Below are 22,503 nucleotides of genomic sequence, written 5' to 3' on the forward strand. Positions count from 1 at the left end.
TATTATTATTATTATTATTATTATTATTATTATTATTATTATTGTTATTATTATTATTAATTTTTTTGTTAAAAAAAACTTGCCATCACTTCACTAACGGACAGAACGTTTTCAATTTTTGTTGTTGTTGTTGTTGTTTGTTTGTTTTGTTTCTGTGTTTGTTTTGCCGCCATGTCTTCACCCTTCAAGGTAACGTCATCCGTTTTCTAATCATTCCTGAGACGAGCGTACTTCGTAGATCAATTTTATTTTCATCACTCCTCGCTTAAGCTTGCATCTTAACTTTCGCTGCAGACTCTGTGGAGCTCATGCCTAAACGTTACTGGAAGTCCATTTTCCGTAAAGGTTCGGAATGCCGAAGGTTTACCACGACAGGTTGACGAGTCTCAGTCGGCTTTATTCGTACGGAAGATCCTTGTATTCAATTCAAAATGGCTGCCGCATCTCTCATGCGTGGATTTTCAAGGTGGCCGTTTGTGGTTCTTGGAAGGAAAACACAGGTTTTCAATACCGTAAATCAAAAGAACAACTTCTAAGGAACACTCGACTGCTAAAAAAGAGGAAATCAGTGAGTTCAAAGCGAAGAAATTCCTGTTCGAGATTGTGTCAAGGCGAAACATGTGCGATCGCAAAATCATCACATGAGCTGTAGGCGTTCTCGGAAATTTTTGTGTGCTCCTGGAAATCCACAAAATACTGCAGGTTTAAATGTGAATTTTACCGTGCTTTATGTTAAATTGATCGATTTGTCATATTTCAAAAAACTTCGGCAAATTTTTCGAAAAACGTACTCAGTTTAATGTCTTTAATAGAGTCGAGAAATTGTGCTTCAGTGACTCGCAGTGTGCTTGGATCACGTAGATTCATTCGAGGCGAAAATTGAACGTGTTTGCTTTTCAAGGGTGAAGACAGGCCTGTCTGAATAAATTTTTCAATTAAGAAAGCTTATTGTCTGTTTATCTGTGTGTCTTGATCCGGAATTTCTTCACCATGCAATCTTATGTAAACCATGGGAGTCTTGGGAGAGCCAAACCATATCTATTACTGTCCCCTGTGTATTTTAAAAAGTGTAAACAAACCGAAATCCTCCAGCGCGTACCAAATTCGCCCATATGACAACACGATCAAATTACGCTGCATAATTTTGGCACTGCCTAGAGGTGTTCATTTACCCCTCTGAATTTTATAGTTTAGAATTCCTTTGGTCGCTGACTTTGCTACAGATCATAAATACACAAAACTTGTAATCGCTAGAGAGGTGCCTAGAATGGCAGTCTAAAAATCCCCCTTTACCACTTGGAAAATAACCTCCCAACAAATTTGCAACCCCACTAACATATAACATACACCTACCGAAGTAACACCCCAGCTTTGCAACTTTTTCATTTATGCACAAAAAGGGAGTCAATAAAGCAGACTAAAAACCTACAGTAAATGTAACAGTCGCACATAATTTATTGATCTTTGAAGAGATTCCTTTTCATTTTCTTACAATGACTTTTTTGAGGGTCACTCGAACACAGGCAATAACTTTTCATTATGGTAGCTGAAACCACATGCACTACTTTGAGTGCCTATTTTTACTTAAAGTTTTCATTTAGGAAAGCTATTGGTCTGTTTGTCTTTTTGGTTTTTTTTACTGAAACTCTTCAATCCGAGTTGAAATAAAGTTTCACCAGCACTACTACCACTGCTACACTTACTGACATTACATAACCGGAATAGAAAATGTGAGTCTGTTCGGTCATTACGTTATCGGTATGACGACAAGTAGCGTAACGCAAGGATACTGAAACAACATCACGCTATCTTTATTTGTCACTCAAACTATCATCGGCCATTAGCTCAATCACGACGGGAGGATACGTTTCCACCTGCACTTTATAGTGCTAAACATATACCAACTCATCCCGCGTAAACGCCCTTAGCCGTCTTGTTTTAAAATCCGTGGGGGCTCTGGGGACGAGAATGGGGGTCTCGACAAAACGCTGACCCCTAACAGACCCCCTCAAAAAATCACAGGGAAAAATTAAACCAACCTGAAATTTCCAAGACTGATGACGGAATGCATCACAAATCATGAGGAACGGCTACAGTTTCTCACCATAAACCAACGTTCCGATACATCCAAATGACGATTACAACTCAATTTAACGTTTTCAGACACCCCCAGCGAGTTAATGTTGCCTTGAAACAATTTACGAACTTTCGTTCACACGGTAAAATTGAGCAGAAATAGATTTCAGGTCCCGCTCTGGCTCGCTATTCCCGCGCTGACACGCTGATCCTTCGCCGGCGATGTCGGGTGAGTAGTTTATTTATTTATGTTTTTCAAAATTCTCCGTAAATTTGCTTCCGTTCTAATATTACATAGGCCATCTTTAGCTTGTTTAATCATTGTTTTGTTGTCTTTGCTCTGCAGACGACGCAGATTTGGAATATTTTATTTGACTTTCGTTCAGCTTCATGGCCCTGCGAACCAAGATGTCTTCGTCGGATAGTTTGGAAAACTCTTTAGTCAGTTTTGGAACTTTAATGTCACATTTTTTGTGTTTTTTTCCCTGTGATTTTTTGAGGGGGTCAGTTAGGGGTCAGCGTTTTGTCGAAACCCCCAAGCGCCCCATGTATGATTGGCCATGGGATCTTATCTGCGAGCATTGACTATCGTGAGGATTGGAGTGTGTTTTCTTAGGTGGTCAATTTACCTTTAGTTGTCCGACATTCCATTCCCCAAACTAACCCCTTCACAAGATAAGCTGATGCATGTTCTCAAACTTATCATTTTAAAAAACGTTGATTTTATTTGTAATGTTTACATTTTAAAATTGCTTACTACTAATACATTTTCATATTGCACGCTTGTAATAAAATATATATTTAGGCGTAAGTAAGACTGTCAATATTCCTTGTTATAAAAACCTACTTGTCATTACTACACTAACCCGAAGAACGGTTTTCACGTTTTTCGTTTATTTGTTTTTGTTTTGCCAACTGTAAAGTCATCCGATTTTAAACTGCTCTTGAGACGAGCGTACTTCGTCAATTTAATTTTTATCACTCTTCGCCATCCCAAAGATCCTTAGGAATTTCCTCCGGTTTGAACATCCACGTTTGTTTTATATATCGGTGACGTATTCCGATGTTTTCAATCGCCTTCATGTCATCGTCGTCCAGTTTTACATTAAGAGCTTCTAGGTTTTCTTTGATGTGATTATCAGAGACAGATTTGGGAAGAACTGGAGTACCACGCTTAATTCCCCAGGCTAAAGCGACCTGTGGAAAATAAACAACTAACAAATTTATAGAGTGTTTTTCAATCGAGTATCGAAAGTAATGCACTCATACAATACTCGCAACAAAGATACTATAAAGCTCCCAAAAATCAAATACAATTATAAATACTATGGTATATTTTTAATAAGTATTATATAGATGCTCTGTAATAAATTGTTATATGTAGCGCTTGATCATTTTATGCAAAGCGCGCAATATAAGAATTAAAAATTATTATTTATTTATAACATCGTTCGCAGTACCACTGTTTCAAAGACTTAAATGAGTTGGAGAGAACTGTAAGAAATTCAGTAAGTTTGCCAATTTTTAAGAAGTGTCTTTTTTCTGCTTTTTATATTTAAGTTTATATATATTTCGATCTTAGCTCTATATTTTATTATTTCTAGTTGTATCATTATATAATATATATCTAGTTTAAGGACCTCTATGTAAACCACTTTTAGTGATGGAGCTTCCTAATAAAAGATTGTTATTATTAATGTTGCGTTTGCTCTGATTGGTTGGCAAAACTCGCACCAAATTCTCCACCGATGAGAAGCAAAAACAGGAGCAAAACCAAAACCAATCGTGACTTGCTTGCACGCGTTTTTCCGCACTTGACAACGGTTACATTTACTGTATTTGCTTAGAATTCTGGTCCCGGTTGTTCGAACGCTGATTAACGCTAATCTCCAATTAAAAGTTAACCGAGGCTTTCATCTCGTCAAAAATGTTCTTTAAAAGATAATTATAAGCTAATGGTAAAGAAAAGTTTAAAACAAAACTTAGGGGCAAAAATCTTTTGAAAGCATCATACTTGATTAGTAATTAAACCGTAATCAAACTTTACGATAACCCAGGATTAGCTTAATCGGGCTTTAAACAACTCGGCCCTCCAGATTGGTTCATTGCGCTGTTTACGTCTGTTGTGATTGGTCAGACTTATTACTTTGGTTGTGGTTTTACGACAATCGATTAAAAGCCGCTCTAAAAATCACACGCTCAGGTACAGGTAGAAAGGGCAAAAAAAATCACACTAAAATATGACCCAACAAGGCCACGAAACATCTGGCAAATTCAGAATAAAGCAAGAAAAGCACTTAGCGACATAGAGGACTAAGTTACAGAAAATTTTGGCTCTAGTCGCCTCGAATATCCATACTCACAGCTCGCAGCACCTTAACCATTGTACTGCAAAGCATTTGTTGGTTCTTTTAAAATTCAAGGAGCAGCCTGCGAAGCAAGCGTTTCCGTCGAGTTTTCTGCATTAAAAAACCGATTTCCGTATTTTGGATGTGCGCGAAATGAGGCGAGACCAAAAAAGGGATGGGAGAGGAGAGGAGAGAGGGAGGGAGGAAACGCTTGCCGGCAAACCCCAGGACTTTGCAGAACGGCCTTCTCACGCTTCTCCTGTCCCCTTCCCCCTACTCCATTTATTTCACTGTCGTCCCAATAGGACATTTTCACTATGGCGTCCTTTGACTACAACTACCAGAATCCTTCAGTTTTTTGTTTTCTCATGCTAATTAGAGCTCTTGTTCTTTGCTCTCCACTGGGATTACAAAATTTGAATTTGAAAAGGAAAACGAATTGAATTCTGGTAGTGGTAGTCAAATCATAAAAATGGCCTATCATCGCGCGGTCAAATAGCGAAAAACGCACAAACGGAAACGGTTACTGCGCAGGCTACTCAAGGAAGGAAACGTGAATCGCCGAAGGTGCGAACTCGCGAGGCGCCATAGTGTGGATTCTCAAGCGCGAGGACACAGAGTTTTCGTTCGAAGACCGCGTACGTTCGCGCGTTTATTACGCACGTTTTATCACATGATTCTTTCGGCTCACGTGACAAAAAAAAAAGGAATTTACACACGCTAATAATGTAAAAAGATTGGTAGACATCTCACCAAAGCGATGGTTGTATTGTGTTTATCAGCGATTTTCTGTAGCACGGGATTATTCAGTACAATCGGTTCAGATTCTTTGTTAGAAGCCGGTCGGTCGGGTGACCCCAGTGGAGAATAAGCTGTCAATACAATCCCTGTAATGAAACAAGAGTCATCCACATGACATCAACATACACATATGGCTATAAATAAATATATAAATGAATAAATAAATAAATAAATAAATAAATATACCGTTTATATGCCACATTGCAAAAACAACTATTAAAGGACTATAAATTTACAATCAATAAATAATTAAACTACTACTAGTATAGGAACAATAAAAATATCTTAAATAACTATTCACATATTCACATATTTACTAGCGAATGAAATAAAGGAACCTGGGCTGACTTGCTCGAAGCATGGTTAGCGCTAACCCCCGGGGGGGGGGGGGGGGGGTACTCCCTTATATGGGCTATACAGGTGTGTGCGGTGCCAAAGGGTATGGTTTTTCGACTTTTTTAGTCATAAATAGGGTATCGATTTTAGCCATTTTTCCAGCCATTTTGGTAATAAATAGGGTATAGATTTTTGCACTCTAGTCCTGGGTTCGTTTCTTTTTTAGAAGAAGCTACTTCAGGTCATAAATAGGGTAGGGAAAATCACAGGTTTTGGTTATAAATAGGGTAAGGGTTTTGGGAAGCGGGCCGCACACCCCTACCCAAATTTTTATGGAATCCCCCCCCCCCCCACCCCCCGGGGCGCTTATCATTGGTTAAGAGGTATTAAAAGCTATTGGTTGTCATGGTATTTAACCTGGGTTAGCGCTAACCATGCTTCGAGCAACTGGGCCCTGAACGTTGGTTCCGCAACAACTCCTATCAGCGTAAACATCATTTCTATTGTTGCCGCCGGGCCGCAGGTTGTAACTATGACCACTAGTTGCTGTTCTCGGCTTAAGGAAGTTAATGGGGTGATCATTTTGAGACATCTTCTGAATATATTTACGGCAGAGCTGAGTTCGTCTTTCGTTCAAGCTGCTAAGGTTGGTAATATTAAGGGCGTCTAAGTAACTATGGCATGGATAGATAAAGTCATTGACAGGCCAGGATATACAACATGAATGGTTCCATCAATTCCTAGGCGAAAACTGTCCAGACACTAAGTCTCTAGCTAATATGGTAAATGATCACTTCATCAGTCTTACCATGTAGTTACATATTTGCTATTTAACGGCTCCCAAATTGTTTTTAATGGGGCCACGGACAGTTCTAGCGAAACTGCTTTCTCCAAGAAACGAGTTATTCCAAGCAAGTTGCTCGTTTCGGTTTTCTTCAGCACTAGCTTTCATTACAAGATCTACTCAAGCCAGCCGAGCCGAGGCTAACACGTGATGCAAATATAAAACGACTTTCTGTTTGACTCACCTTTGCTCATGCTATACTGTAACAACTCTGGCTGAGATAAATACGGGTGCAGCTCCACTACAAAAAATGTTCAAAAAGCCATTAATAATTCATAAGCCCGTTGACCTATCAAATGGCCGATAAAACATCATATCAGTGGTTTTAAAACCCGATAAAACCTCCTCCTTATTAGTATGCAGTGTTCAATGTTTTTCTCGTACGCTAATTTCCAACGTTCACAGAAGCATCATTGTTATGAACTCTCTTGACACACGCTTTTCCAGGAATGTTTTTGAAGCCGTTCAAAAAACTCGCAGCACGTGTTTTATCGGGTCTAAAACCACCCATAAAACACTGCTGCTCGTGTTTTAAACATTACAAAAACTGCGCTCGCATCGCATGGGTTCGAATCCCGTTCAAGCCTGAATTTTTCGCAACTGCTTAAGTTGCATCAATAACTGTGAGGATCTTTCTTTTATTTAATCTTTCACCCGCAGTTTAAATATAAACATGTTATACACTTCAAACATACACTTTAAATAAGCCAGTACCTTAATTAGCAACAGAATATCGTACTCGGTGAAACATCACTTGCAATCATTTACAACATCCAGTGTGTATTGTTCATAATGATGTAATATACAATGTACCTTGATTGCAAGCTGGTACTATTTTGGCAGTTTCCAGAAGAGCTTTTGTCTTCTTGATGGTGAAGTTCGAGATTCCAATGGCTTTACAAAGACCTTGCTCTACAAGTTGCTCCATGGCCTTCAAGATAAAAAGAAGTTAGCAATTTCAGACATTGCTGTTGTCAGGAAGAATATGCATCAGTAATGATAGCATATAATACAATGGGGATCATGTAATTACTTCTTTGGATCTTACTTGCTTTCCCTGACCCTATGTCAGACCAAAACATGTAATTTTCAGGTATCCCTTTTCCCACCTGTCCTCCAAAATGGTTAATGTGCCCCCCAACACTTTTGTACCGGCCCACTCCAACTGCTATGGCCAGGCCATCAACTGATTCACAACATGCCAAATAATACGGCTATATATATACTTGCTGCAAAAAAAAACTGATGATTCAGGCAGTTGCTAGGCCAGCATTTTCCTGGTGGACCTTATACTTTTACGTTTAATTACTGAGTTGTCCAACATACTTTTGGGTAAATTTGACTCAATACTGAAGGAGGAGGGGTAGGGGGGAGGGGTAACATACCATATTATACACACAAAATTAATGGCAATGACCTGAATCACAGGCAGGGAAGGGAGTACTAAACACTGGTTTGGGAACTCCAACAAACAACTGAAGGGCTGGGGGCATAACTGCTCTATGTTAAATTTTTTGTTTTTTGGGAGGGGGTGAGTTTGCTCAGAATTTATATTCCAGAAACAGCCCCAATTAGCCTGTGAACAGGCTCCCAAGTGGAGTATAGGGCGAAGACAAAATCAAGCTCGCAGAGAGGGGAGGCGGGGGGGAGAAAGAAAGGGAGGGAGCCCAAGGCTGCTGCCTAAGAAAAATTTTAGGGAGCCCTTCGGGCTCCTAAAGTTTAAAGTTAGGAGCCCGAGCCACATTGTTAGGAGCCCAGTTTGAAATCCATGTATTGTTTTTCCAAGATCATTACATAGGTTATAGAGGTTCTTGCACACTTTAATAAGAATTCGCCGGGCCTAATAAATAACACGTAAACAAGAATTAACCGAATTATTTACTTTCATTTATTAATTTATTCAATTAACTTCCACATCTGTTGTGTTCAATGTGACCTAGAAGAGCCTTCAAAGAATTTTCTAAAATGTAACAATTAAACTGCTTCTTACCTTTCTTATACACATTCATGAGCCGGAAAAATATTTGAGGGGCTTAATTTGCGTGTAAAAGGAATTTTCACAATTTTCACAATAAAAGAATAACATAACAGTAGGTAATTTCAACTCAGAATTATTTACTTGACTTTCACATTTGTTCAGTAACAGTTGTGTTCCACATGACAACTTAACTAGTCTTCCAAAAACTTTCTAAAGTAGACCAATCCTCTCCTTGCCTTTTTTATACATGAACAGGAAAAACAGAACAGAACATCAAGTGCCTTATGTAAACCTTAGCCTGGATGGATCTCATTAAATGAAGTGCTAAACATTTGAGGAATCATTTAAATTGAATAACATTTTCCTATCTGATTCTGTGCTATAAAAGAATTTTATGTCAATGTAACTACATTGTAAATTCAAAAGATCATTTTTTTAAGTCTTATAAGTTCTCCAAAACAGCTCGGAGTTGTCCAAAACAGCTCCATTTTAGAAGAGCTTAATTAGCCCCTCAAATAGTACTGTATTTTACTCAAGGAAAAACTCCCAATTTTGGGTCCAAAACAGATCCTTTGAATTCACAGTGTAGTTTACAATTAAATCACAGCATTGAGCAATGTTCATCAGTCTTTTGGTTTTGTCCCCTTAAGAGAACTCCAGGTTCTAGCCTCTGGATGTTTGTCCACCCAGTTCTCTCGTCGGGCTCTGACACTGTTTTCTCGCCAATGCTTGACTGCATTGGCAAGGTGCCCAGATTGAGCGAAGGCCTTGACTCTCTCTGATTTGTTCAGGCTGTGGTACTTAACTGAGATACGCAAGTTGTTGTCCAGTGTCCTAGTTGCAAGACTTGAACGCTGAATAGTTTTAGTGCGGTTCATGGAGCTGAAACCTCGCTCACAAGCTGCGGTGGACAAAGGCCAGGTGAACACAATCTCGGCAATCAAAAGGAAGTTAGGAAATTCTTCTTGTTTAGAAAACAACACAGAGTAAATATCAGGTGTTGTCTTGTGCTTCATTAGACTCACAAGGCTCTTAACTCCCTGCCACTCACTACTGACAGACTCAGCTTTAAAACCAGCTTTTTGCAACTGCTCTTGGTACCTGTTAGCGATTACACAGAGCTGATCACAACCATAAGACGCTAACTCTTCAGGATCTGTAGGCCACGTGTCTGGATCTAAAACTGAAGAAGCCTTTACAACTGGGTCGTTAAAGAGGTAATGGAATCGCTCCCCCATGCTCTGTCCAATTTCATCCAAAACAGACTTTCTGATCTTCTCAAATTGTTCAATATCATTGTCTTCCCTTTTGATCTCAATTTCTCTGAACACACTGCCATCCCCTGCTTCTTTCAAAAACGCCTCAAGTCTTGGACCATTTAACGACTTCATATTAAGACACTGTAATTCAAATTTTCGAACTGCTGCCGCTGCGGTTGTAACTGTAAGAAACTCAGCTTGAAAAACCTTACTTAAATGAGCTGCTTCCTCCGCAATGTCCCACAGAAAACTGGTAAAGAGCAACCCTCTGAATGAGGTTAAGAACTTGACCGAAAATGATGCTCGCCCCTGTCTACCACTTGATCCTACACGCATCTCTCTTGTGTTCTGGCAATGCATCATGAGAGTTTTATATCCCCGAAACAGTACCTGGAGTGCGGTTTGAAGATGTGGCAACCATCTAGCTCCAAACACATTAGTAGGCTTAGAGATCTGGTTATCTAGTGCTTCAGCTAACTCTCTTAATTCCCTGAGGGCCTTGGCGCTGTAGTGATATTCCTGGTATAAACTGCGAAGGACATCACGTACTTTCACAAAATCTGGGTATTTTTCTAGGCACTTGACAACTGCCAATTCAAGCTTGTGTGCTCCGCACCAGAATCCCATAAATTCTCTATTTTCTTGCCTCAATAAACCAACCACTCCGTTCTTCTCACCTGTCATTGCCGCACAGCCATCAGTTCCCAGGCCTGTAATTTTCTCCTTCCAGGTGACTGAATTCATGTTGGTTACTCTTTGGAAACAGGAATCAACCGCATCTAAATAACCTCTTCCAGTTCCAGCCTTAGGTTCTTCGATTCCAAGATATGCAGTGACCGGTCTTCCAACTGACTTTTCCAAGTAGCGCACATACATAATGGCTTCCTCAATGACACCATGATCTGTACTTCCATCAATCATTAGGGAGAAAAAGTTACATTCCTTCAATTTGTCTGCGAGATCCTCCTTCATAACAGAGCTTATGTGCTCAATGAACTCAGTACATGCAGATCGTGTTAAGTAAGTTTCACCCAGCTCCACCCCATTTAACTTTTGAAGCGCACAGAGACTTTCATAGTCATCTAATGGCCGTTCTAATGCTGAAATGTAGAAGGCTGTTTTAAATTTCTTCTCCATTTTTTCGTCTTCTTTTTCGTATAACTGCTTACAGCACTTGTACATTTCAGTTTTTTTCGGATCATTTATGGCTTTGTCCGCAGCAATACATTTTTTATGGTTCTGGCTTGTTTCATGTTTTTTTAATGTTTCGTTTTTGAAGTTGCTTGACCCACTTCTCTTAGCTATTTCACTGTCCTTTGATGCTAAAGAAGGGTGCTTCGAGCAAACACCACAGTACATTGATTTCACTGCTGTTCCAACAGGTTGTGAATTTGGGTAGGGTGTGTTAGTAATGAATGGCTGCATTGTGCCTTTTCTTACAAGGTTTATACGCAACCAAGAATGGGCTTGAAGCCACTTCCACTGAAATGACCTTGTCCGTTTTTGTTCATATTCCTTACGTTTGTCCATAGCATTAGCGTGATTTTCCCTTGTCCTATCCGATTCATCCTTTCCATCTTCTTCTATCTTCCTATTCACCTCAATCTTCCTTTTATCATCCATCGTCGTTGCACTCTTTACCTTTCTTTCACCCTCCATGTTCTTTTCTGCAGCCATTTTTCTTGCATCCATCTTCCCCTGATCATCCTTCATTTTCCTCTCATCCTCCATTTTTCTCTCATCTTCCATATCTGTTTCGTCCTGCATCTTAAATTCATCTGTCATCTTCGTTTCATCCTGCATCTTCAATTCCTTTTCCATCTTCATGTCATCCTGAATCTTTAATTCTTCCTCCACCAGCATTTTTTCCTTCATCTTTATTTTGTCCTCTGTCTTCTTTTCTGTCTTCCCATCATCCCCCATTTTCATTCTTTTATTGTTTATGCCTGCTTCATTTCTCTTTTTCTTTTTACATTCTGTTGGAAACCAAAAGTCTTCCAAACTAAACGACCTTTTCGGGGGGGATGCTTTTTTAGTGGACTGGTCAGCAACTTTGCGGTAGTCTTTAGCAGTTTTGACTGCATGATCGGCATATTCCTTTTTAAAAAGGGGGACAAAGTGGTTAGGAACATAAATAGCATTTGGGCGGCTGTCTAATCCACCATCCCTTGACCACAGAATATGAAAGCAATCATTATTGGAAAACACGTCTGGCCTGTTAATACGTGGTTTCACTAAGCCATGTAAGAGGGGGCGAATAGCTTCTGCACAACTTGGATAGATTGTAAAGACAGGCCTGGAAATCACTGTGGAAAGTGCCATGATGTGCATCAGCGACGACCATTCACCTAGCTGACATCCCCCAATTGCCTCACTCTGGATAGCAGACTCACGGTTGCCACTGTGCTCCCACTCTGCTATTCCATTTTCTTTCAGTGCGAGCGTGAAAACGGTGACTTCTCCAAAGGGACACCCACATTGAAGAGCTTCCCGGAATCGCGGATGGTTTCCATAGTAGGCAGTATTTTCAAACAGCTCAATGGCTGTCAGAATACGAAGACAAGTAGAGTATTCTGTTGTACCCACAAGGGCCAGAGAAATGGCGTGGTACAGGCAATTTCCATCCCCAGCGACTTCATGAGCAATAAGGCCAGTTGGTGCATCACACGGAATAAGGGACTGTGCCAGTTGGTCTTGTTTTAGCTTATCAGATCTCGGGAAGGACTGGTTAAGGTTTAATTTTCGCGAATATTTGTCCCTTAACTTGCAACACAAATCTTGGTTATTGCTAATCAGGGCTTCTTTCAAAGTTTTTAAGTCAGCAACCTGAAATATAAAGAAAACCGGCCCACTCTGTGAACTGTTCAAAACTTGTTATATTTTATTGAGGACCTTGGCCTCAATGAGGCTAGACCAGTTATACACAGTGTAGCGTTACTATAAAGATATCAAGTGGCATTTCATTTTAAAATATCTTATATCTGTCACTAAAGGAATAAAGATTCCCGCGGCCAAACCCCGAAAGATTTTGTATTTGTAAGCGAATAAAAATATAGCCCAATTACAAGTCAGTATCAGAAGAAAACAATTGATAACCGAAGTACCGTATTTATTCACTTATAAGACGCACCTTTGTTTACGAAAATTTGTGCTTGCTCGATAAAAATTTTCTCAAAACTCGGGGTGCGTCTTATAACCGAGTATTTTCCCGCAACAAAATTTAACTTTGCCAAATTTCCTTATAATTAATGTTCAACTAAGATGAGAATGAATAAACAAGACATTCATCGTTGCATGGTCATCTTGAAGGTAAATTCCTGGTTTGGTTATGGAAAAGAGAGATTCTCCATCTGAGCCGTCAGAACTGGTTACCTAGCACGTGATCAAAATCTGCCCCGATCAAATTTCCTTCCACGACAAAAATAGCCGTGTCACGAAAATGATATTTGTTACATTTCAAGCGCTACTGTCTTAAACTTTCTGCACTTTTCTGTGAGCATGTTCCAGAACCAAACTCAACATCAGTGTATCGAAGCTGTAGAAACTGTACGCGAAAAGAAGCCGTTTTTATTATAAGTGAAATATCAAGCTTACAGTATCTTTGATCTCAAAACAAACGCGGTTCAAATTTCATTAGTCAAAGAAAATTTGCATGAATTTGCGAGGCAATCACAGACAGCTACCTAGCTGATCTGCTATTTCGTTTAGAAGGTCAAGAATGTCAAGTTGTCACTACGGATTAAATAAAACCGCATTGAATATTGGTCAAATGAAGGCACAGCATCTTCGGTTGTGTTTTAAAAGCGGGAAATATATTTTATTGTTTTGAAAGAGACAGTTTCCAAATCGTTATCTATATTAATATAAATGTTCACATACGGAGTCGTAAGAAATAAACATTGCTTACCTGTTGCGAGAATTCCATTGTAGTCACTGGGCTTAAGACAAATTGCTGAAACCTTTGTCGATTTTAGCGAGAAAAGAAGAACCTTTGCCGATTTTAGCGGGAAAAGCAGAACCTTTGCCGATTTTAGCGGGAAAGGGCGCTAAGCACGTGCAGCAAGGCAGAAATACAACCAACACAAAGTTGATCATTACTTTAATTTCTTTATTCAAGGTAAAGACATCACATTACAAATATGAAATATCATACTGCGTTCTCTGGCGTGTTGTTTTTTAAAGTCTCTTGAAAATGCTGATACGTTGCAAACTGGTACATGAAATCGAACATCAAGCACGTCCAGTCGATAGCACGCAAGATAGCTTCCCATTCTCGCCACAAAAAAGTTATCAAATCGACGAAAACCCAAGCAAACGATGAACTGCACGAATGTCAACATAGGCAACAAACAGCCCATAATTTTGCTATTCCATATTTGGAAGTCAAATCTCAGACCCAGTCTTCAACTGCCATCCGGACTCGGAAACGATGGCTTCGTTCGTTTCGACAAAGCTTCACAGTTGAACACGTTAGGTTTACATAATTTACGGTTTACTTGTGGAAATTTTATACTGCCTAATCGCATCATCGCTAACCATATCAACAGTTCCACTGTTTAAAGTCCTACTCCAGCTAAAGGAATATAATGTACAAGGAGGTTAAGTCTAATGCCGTGTGTTAAGTCAGGCGCCCGCGCGGGCTCCTTGTACCGAAATTTGGTCGCCCATGCTCTTACCTTGGGCGCCTCTGGCGACCGGGCGCCCGTTAGGCAGCAGCCTTGGAGCCTGTGGACATTCTCTTGATGCCGCCATTCCGCCCCCTTTTAATTAACCTGTGAGTAATATGTCAACATGATAATTTTACGCCAATCATTCTGCTAGAATGAGCCAGAATATCCAGCGAGAACAAAAACGCATAAGTTTGTAGATTCTGCAAAAAATTCTTAAGACCCGACAAAATTCTTAAACGTATAAGAGTGCCATTTCTTTTAACATCCAAGGAAGCAACTGTAAGATCAAACTCTTGTTGAAACCAGTCGCCGGTAAACATTCCAAAGACATCTTCCTTTTTATCTACAGATTGTAGAAAATTATTTGATGTGATTTCATTTATACAAGGAGTCTCGTTATTGGAACATAACGTTCTGTGAGTTCTCTCCTGTCAGGTTTCTTCATTTTGTTTTTTTTCTCCTCTGGCGAAGTTTATAAATAAAATAAATAAATAAAAAATAAAATCTTCAGCTCTTTTATAAGCCCAACAATCTGAGGAAAAGATTCGTTAGATTTACGCCGAAGAAGCACCACAATTTATGCAAATGTCACCGCGCCACATTCAAACAATTCAATGTGTCAATATTCTTTGCAAGGCTGTCAACAATCGCCTATCTATCCAATCAGAGCATGATACCAGAATCTGATATCACAAGATGGCAACATTCAAAGAATGTCCACAGGCTCCCTTTCTATCTTTCTCGCTCCCATACTGCGCTCCGCTCACCTGGCTCGCCAATTTTTCTTTTCGCCCTTTACCCCACTAAACCCCAAGTTTTTTGGCATTTAATCACCATTTATCAGTGAAAACTCCATGGATGAGGGGAGGCATCTTTCCCTTTCAACAAATGCTGTTAGGGAATGCACAGTTGAAAACAAAAATTGTCCAGAATTCTTCTTGACAGTGATCGACAAACAAAATTGGAAAAAACACGTTAAGTCTAATTCCGTCATGAAGTTAGTGTGTGTCAGTAAATCTTACCTGCCAGGTCTTGGCAATTCGTTCCGATGAATAACCAAGAACTCCCTCTGCTATACTATGTGGAAAAGGTGTGTCTTTTTTAAAAGACGTTGGAATGTGGATCTGTTGTGAGAGAAAATAACATGTATATAAGTTTTAGTCATTACATCTTAATACAGACTCAGAGCAACATGGAGAATGTGATTGTATCAAAGGGAAGGCGGCTTGGCTTAGTGCAGGTTAGGGCACCAAACTTGTAATCCAAACCTCCCTGGTTCAAGTCCCGCTCTGACCACTTGGCTGCTTGATATCAAAAGTATGTGATATCAAGATATCAAGAGAGCTCAATATTTTATTTCACATTGAGGACACACAATTTGCTTTTAAGTCAATAAATAGTTTTATTTAAAGTTGAAGCTTTTTACTTTATTTTTGAGAATTCTAATAAGTTTTTTTAATTATTCTCATAGGACCATCAAATATTTCTATATTGTTTCACCTCCTATATATTCTTGCATTTATCTTGTATTTTTGACTTGATAATGATGTGGAGTAGCGTCAAAATGTCGTCAGTTTTTTAGAGTTTTACGATGTTTTCTAAAAATCTTTTAGTATTTAATTTAATTTATTATGAAATCGTTTTCCAAATCACTCCTTCTTTTTAAAGTTAAGAATTACATAATTTAATTCTACCTTCATTAATTGTACCAACAGAATATTAATGACAATTAAGTTAACATTAAAGAACTATTTTAGAATAACTAGCGGTAAGTTACAATGGAGAAAAGCAGTGTACTGACTTACAAGATATAAATCCAGGTATTTTAACTGTAAATTCTTGAGAGTTGTTTGGCAGGCTGGTAAGACATCTTCAGGTGCATGGCTGTTGCACCTAATTTTGACAAAGAGAAGAAGAAAGTCAATTTTTAAACTGAAACACCTAGCTAGCTCTCACCGCATATATATACATTAGACTGTTTGAATTTTATTGTTGTCACTTGAAAATGATGTCATGGCGACATGGAAATGTAAGACATCTTTATTTTGTGCAGCGATCAACAGCAAACCACTGGTCAGGAGCAAAAAGATTCCATTGGTGGTCATAAAGGTCATTCTGCACACTTCAGAGTTTATGAAAAATAAAAATACCAAACAAACACCAAAGTTTACCTGAAACATAATGTACTGAATTTCAATGAGTACGTACCATTTCATTTCATTTTACTCAAACTCCAGCATTTTGTTAAAGTTATAGTTTTCTTTATAGCACAAATTAGTCTGAAATATCAGCAGTCTCCTCCCCGGCACACAAAATGCAGACAACATCATATATTATGCATGCTGCAATGCACACTGCGCACCTCCATGACTGGTGGCCACCATTTTGTTTAAAAGTTTTTTATTTATCAAAAATTGCATAAATTACTGTGTGACGTCACCGGACAGCATTATAATGCTCGGAATTCAGACGTCTCCCTCTCCTGCACCCCCTATGGGTTAGGGGGAGGAGACGGCTGACATTTCATATCAGCATCATGCAACCTGTGCGCGCATGTGGTTTAAGTGGGCTCATGAACAACTATGGGATCATTTGGGGGCATACAAGTGTATGCATTGATTAATTATTTTAAGCATGTGCATGATCAAGCTAAATGAACACACACGTCAGCAGGTGTGCTATAATGTACCATTATCCTAATGAATAGAAATATATAACAAATGACACTTAATTAAGTACATGATTGTAAGACCTTAAGAAAAAGTGTCTTCTGAAAGCATCAAATTTAACAGCTTGAGCACATGCAAGTTTGTGTGACTGTCCCCCTCTTCCCTACCCCTATGGTCTGACAAATGAACGTGAACCCCATCTAAATACCCCAGGCTGCCAATCTTTTTTTAATTTTTCTAAGGTAGGCTATTAGTTTGCCAGTTCCCAATAAAACACCTTGATAGAGACAGAGACAAATTTCGAAAATGTTTTTCATCTAAAAAGGAATGGCAGCTGAGATTTGAAACATGGATTTTCAGGTCAAAAGACTCATGTCAGTACTACAACCTTGACTACTGCATACTACATGATTTTAGTATAAATCTACTAGCATTCTATCACCAATGCTGCTCTCTTATTGGCTATGCTAGCTTCTCACTATCTATTCTGTTGTAGATAGTGAGTAGAGTGAGTAGCCTAACAATGTGCAGTTGTCAACAAAATCACAGTGGCTTCATCGCGTTGTCTGTGAAGAGGATTTTCGGAGAATTACTAGTTGAGGTGATTCCGCAGAAGACAAAAATTGCAACAAAACATGAAATGTAGATTTTCATGGTAAGGAAAGGGATCAAAACAAGAGTTAAATGATTTTATTCTTCATTTAAACTATTAAAAGTCAGCAATTTTATAAGTTTGAAAACATTCAAAGTACCGTTTCACTGACACACTTTTTTTTCGAAAACTTGGTTTCAAAAGGGCACTTTTACATTGATCAGTATATCTTGTCATTTTACAATAAAAAAAACACTCAGCTTCTCGTTTCAGTTTCGAGCGAATGGATGGTTTTAACATAAAACCTTGAATGAAATGCAAAGGCGCACACACAGAAGCCGAATCAACCTATTTATATCATTATTCAATAAAAATGTCAACCTGACTTGTTGTTAAGTTCTGAACGACTAGTAGGTTTATACGAAAACAATTAGATCATTCACTCTCGATTTCTATGCGCGATAGAGATCTTGAACTCATAATCTAAATTGTTAAGTAGAAAAACATACATACTGTCTAGAATTAAAAATATTCACCAGAGTTTAGACGTAATATAGACATCTTCACGTTTAACTTTTCCCTCATGAAAGACTTCAGTAAGTGCTTGACCAATTTCATCCTCATTACCATAGACATGTGCACAATCAATGTGTCTATATCCATACTGTAGTGCAAGCTTCACAGCTCTACCAACTTCACCCTTTTTGGATTTCCATGTCCTGCAAATATGCAAAAAAAGTGTTGTCAAACTACTAAATACACCTGCCTTAAACTGCTTCTGCTCCTTTACAAATTATTGCAAATTGCTTCACTTGACTTAAAAATAACATTTATTTTTTTATAACTACTGCAGTGCCTGAAGGGACAGAAGGAAAGTTACTTTATTATTTTACAAATTAAAAGTGAAATATAACAGAACAGATCTTTTGCCTCACATAAATGCTGAGGAATGCATTACAAAATTTTTCAATTTTTCTATGGACTATCAAAAGCGCTGTGTTAGTATTTAACCCCTGACCTTACCTATTTTGCTCTCCAAATAAAAGTATGCTGAAGATCTGCAAATAGTTCCCATATCCTATTATTGTGGCATCGTGGTCAACCAAATTATGGTCTCAACTAGATTTTCCATACAACTTTAAAGTAGCCACGAGACCCCTCTTTAAGGGAAGCAGAGTCTGTCACTGTTGTTGATTAATGTAATCTATAAATATTAATGTTCTTTTTTCTATTTTATGTCACTCCATTAAGTTCTAATTGTATTTCTTAGCCAGTCTTTAGTTTTAGCTTTGTTCTTTTTTATGCATTATATCTATTTCCTCTTTTTTTATGTAAGGTTAAGTTGCTTCTATTTTTTAGAATTTGTAAATGAATAATGTTTTGATGAATTAATTGGATTTTCTGTAACAGCAGGTTGATTGTAAATAGGATTTTGATTGAGGTTTTGTAATAAAATTTATTATTAATTTATTATTATTATTATTATTATTATTATTATTATTACTATTATTATTATTATTATTATTATTATTATTATTATAATTGTTATTATTATTATTATTATTATTATTATTTCACGTGACAAAACGCCCTAAACCACTTGACAGAGATTCCAAGAGGGAATCAAAGGGCTTGTATTTCAACATAAATTTTCAGTCCTGAAAACAAAATCTTTAATTTTGTTTGATATAATATGACAGGAACAAGGAACAATTTTTCTCTAACATTATTATTATTATTATTATTATTATTATTATTATTATTTTAATACTCAGATGTATATCATCACCAACTCACCCCAATGCGATCAAGGGCATTAGAGCTCCATTATTAAGTTTCACAGCTGCTGATGCCTATATAAGAAAAACTATACATTAAAATATGCATGCAACAGGTAAAAGGTAATCTGGGTCCAGAGCCAAGCTCAAATATTATGCTGAAACACAACAACGGTGAAAAGGAACAAAAACAATCACTACCTAGCCATAATTAACACACATGTACAACTAAGCAGTACAAGCAAGATAGCTAACTGGCCAGGGATATGTTCTTTTAAAAAGTCAGTTGAGATGATAGATACTGTGTTCACAGACGGACAATTAATTCTGTGCCTGGCACAGGAACTCCTGAAATCAAACACCTGGTTATGTTACATGGTCTCAGGCCTGATCCAGATGCCACTGTCCTCCCCTCATGTGCCAAACCTAATTGATGAATAGGTCCAGCAACAGAACAGGATCTGAATCAGTTTGGTACAGCAGTTTCAATTTGGTGCGGCAAACATTATTACAGTAAATCCAGGTCATGCTTGACAGGTATTTTTCAAATTTGAACAGAGTTTTGAAATTTACATGTCATTTTGGAACATCGCCAATGAGATTTCAGAGTTCCCGTAGAAATTTCCCTAGTTCATTGACAGAATATTTTAAAACTGTTAATTTTTCTTTACATTACAGCGCCATTATAGTATTTCAAGAATAACAATAATTATAAATTATTATCCAAGTATTTTGATTTTTTTTTATTTTGTCAGTTAATGCATCTTTTTTGGGAAAGATTTCCAGAGAAATGTTCAACATTCCATTTCAAATGCTGGACATTATGCGTGGTTCAATTCTACCTGTTACCATTCCCCCCCTCCCCCGGGCACACCCCTGGGAAAACCCGGCCCATCTGGGGGTTGGGAATTTCCTCAAGCGGTCTTGCCCAGGGGTAGGGGGGCGGGGTAAATCAAAATAACTACTCGCGCAAGGAATTATAGGGTGACACAATGGCGGCTAACCACACGGAAAAGGCCGAGTTTTTCGCTGGCAAGTCCATTGAGTATGTTAGCGAATGACTGGACCAGAATAACCAACTGAAAGTTGTGCACATTTGCGTGCAGTTCCTTTAATTTCAGTTTGCTTGTGTTCTGCATGGCGTAAAAAAATGTATGATTTCAAGGTCAAACGAAAATCGCCCTTTCATTTGAGCTGAGTACGTATTGCATTTCGTAAATTTCGAACAAATGTTATTAAAAACGGCTACATTTGCACATTTCCACCAGTCAGAGAGCTGACGTAGACCTGATGAAAGAAAACAGAAAGTAATTACATTCAAAACATAAAAGAGGAAAGGATTTCCTCCAGAAGAAAAATTAATAATGGTTTTGTTTTAATGGAATTCACTCGCTTCAGCTTGTTTCAGGCGCAGTTTTAATGTTGTAAATATACTGAGTTAAACATTTTGATCTTCTTGTAGAAAAGCAATTTATTTGCACTGAAAATACAAAAGACATTATTCCACATTGTTTCTAGGAATTTAAGAGTTGTTTTGTAGAGATATATTTCAATTTTCGGGGCAGTTTGGTGTCACGTTTTATAATATTTGCTTTACTTCGGGAGTTAACTGTTCTAAAAGTTTAGGATTTTTCAGGTTCCTGGTTTTGTTTAAATAAAGAAATAAATCATCAAAACGAAACAGTTTATTTTTAGTTCATGTCATGAGTCCCGGGGGGGGAAGAATTGTGTCTTTCTGTGTGCCCAGGGGTGGGAAATAGGACATCACGTACACAAATGCCCGGGGGTGTGCCTGGGGGGGGGGATGGTAACAGGTGGAATTGAACCACGCATTACAAAGAGGAATTTGAATGTTCATTTCATTCTCGGAAATACTAGTCACACATGACATGCATTGACCGTAAGTTTGACGGGGTCTGACACATTATGTGGTACTAGAGCAGCAGCTGATTCAGATGCCCCTCCTCTCATGTGCCAAACGTAATGCATAAATTAACCCTTGTTTGCCAGCGCTCGTTGAAAGACACATTTTTCATGACAATTAAGTCACGCATGAAGTTTTACAGGATAATGGACAAACGTGACGTTTCAGGTGGTCCACATGAGTCTAGTCTTTTGGCTTTCAATTTGCTAGGAACTGTGCTTCATTTACAGGCAGTTGCTTTTGCGCAAGTCTATTTTACCTGCCCTGTCATCCTGACTCGCACAAGGTTTAAAATAAAGCTGAAATCATCGAGAAAAGTCATGCAAAATTACCGATAAAGTTACAGTTTCACTTTCTGCTCTTATTGTACGACTATTTCAGCGATAATAAACGAAACCAGATCAGCCACATTTTTGTACAGAATTCCTGATTTTGCCTCTCGGTGAAAATTGTTTACTTCTTTCCTGCTTCCGTGTTTACAGAATGTCACTCCAGGGTCGAACTAAATGAATCAGTCGAGTGATGATCTGACTTTCCTGTGGAACGATCTGACTTGGAACGATCTGACTATGGAACGAACTGACCGAATACCTCTGGAATAGCCGAATGTTCAGGCCTTTCTCAGTGTATGAAAACGCATGGCCCACAGGATCGTTACATCATTATTCCGTTCAATAGTCTTTGGCTTGTTGTTTATATCTAAGATCGTTTTCACCTGGGATTATTATCATTATCATTATAAGTGGGGGTTAAACTCATGATTTTTAATTAGGCTTAACTCAGTTTTGCTGAGTCACAAACGCAAATTAATTTTAAAAAAGTTGTAAGAATTTACTCACGAAATAATGATTCGAAAGTCACAATCAGGCATATAAAAACATTAACATGCGCTAAATGATGACAATATAATGCCTTTAATGATTTCACAATTTTCTATGGTTTTATATAAGAACGCTAAGCTTAACTTGCCATACTAGAGATTGCATGACACCGCTTGATGAACCAGATTTCATCAAAAGGTTTGTAAGAAAATGAGTGGGCAAGTTGACTTTGGTAGATCTAAATAACCGACAACATTGGATGTTTCCCCACAAAACCTATTGTTTAGACAGCCGAAAGTTATACTTACCATTATGAAGCACACAGCTCTCTCATAGACGTTCAAACACCTAGTAGCTATTGTAGGTCTGAGAAGAGGAAAAGCCTGGTTCGCCTACCACCAAGCGCG

The 22,503-nt window shown here is 38.3% G+C and overlaps 2 protein-coding genes across 3 annotated transcripts; both read right to left on the minus strand.

The window, feature by feature from the left end:
- Positions 1–214: 214 nt before the first annotated feature.
- On the minus strand, positions 215–22,503 carry LOC146466436 (uncharacterized). Of its 2 annotated transcripts, XM_085127051.1 has the most exons (10): positions 22,405–22,503; positions 19,371–19,426; positions 18,110–18,292; positions 16,118–16,205; positions 15,335–15,436; positions 7,219–7,336; positions 6,590–6,646; positions 5,178–5,311; positions 3,048–3,273; positions 215–247 (listed from the first exon to the last, which is right to left on the minus strand). In XM_085127051.1, exons 1-9 carry the CDS (start codon positions 22,405–22,407, stop codon positions 3,055–3,057), a joined length of 960 nt encoding a protein of 319 aa, XP_084983177.1. In that variant the 5' UTR covers positions 22,408–22,503; the 3' UTR covers positions 215–247; positions 3,048–3,054. The 2 variants fall into 2 exon arrangements, with proteins under 2 accessions (XP_084983177.1, XP_084983176.1); XM_085127050.1 differs by lacking the exon at positions 215–247 and having other exon boundaries at positions 2,776–3,273.
- LOC146466437 (zinc finger protein 862-like) lies at positions 8,874–12,507 on the minus strand. Its single transcript, XM_085127048.1, has one exon. It carries the CDS (start codon positions 11,971–11,973, stop codon positions 9,007–9,009), a length of 2,967 nt encoding a protein of 988 aa, XP_084983174.1. The 5' UTR covers positions 11,974–12,507; the 3' UTR covers positions 8,874–9,006.

The sequence above is a fragment of the Pavona decussata genome, unplaced genomic scaffold (assembly GCF_977016875.1).
Source record: "Pavona decussata unplaced genomic scaffold, jaPavDecu1.1 SCAFFOLD_143, whole genome shotgun sequence".
Taxonomy (NCBI): Eukaryota; Metazoa; Cnidaria; class Anthozoa; order Scleractinia; family Agariciidae; genus Pavona; species Pavona decussata.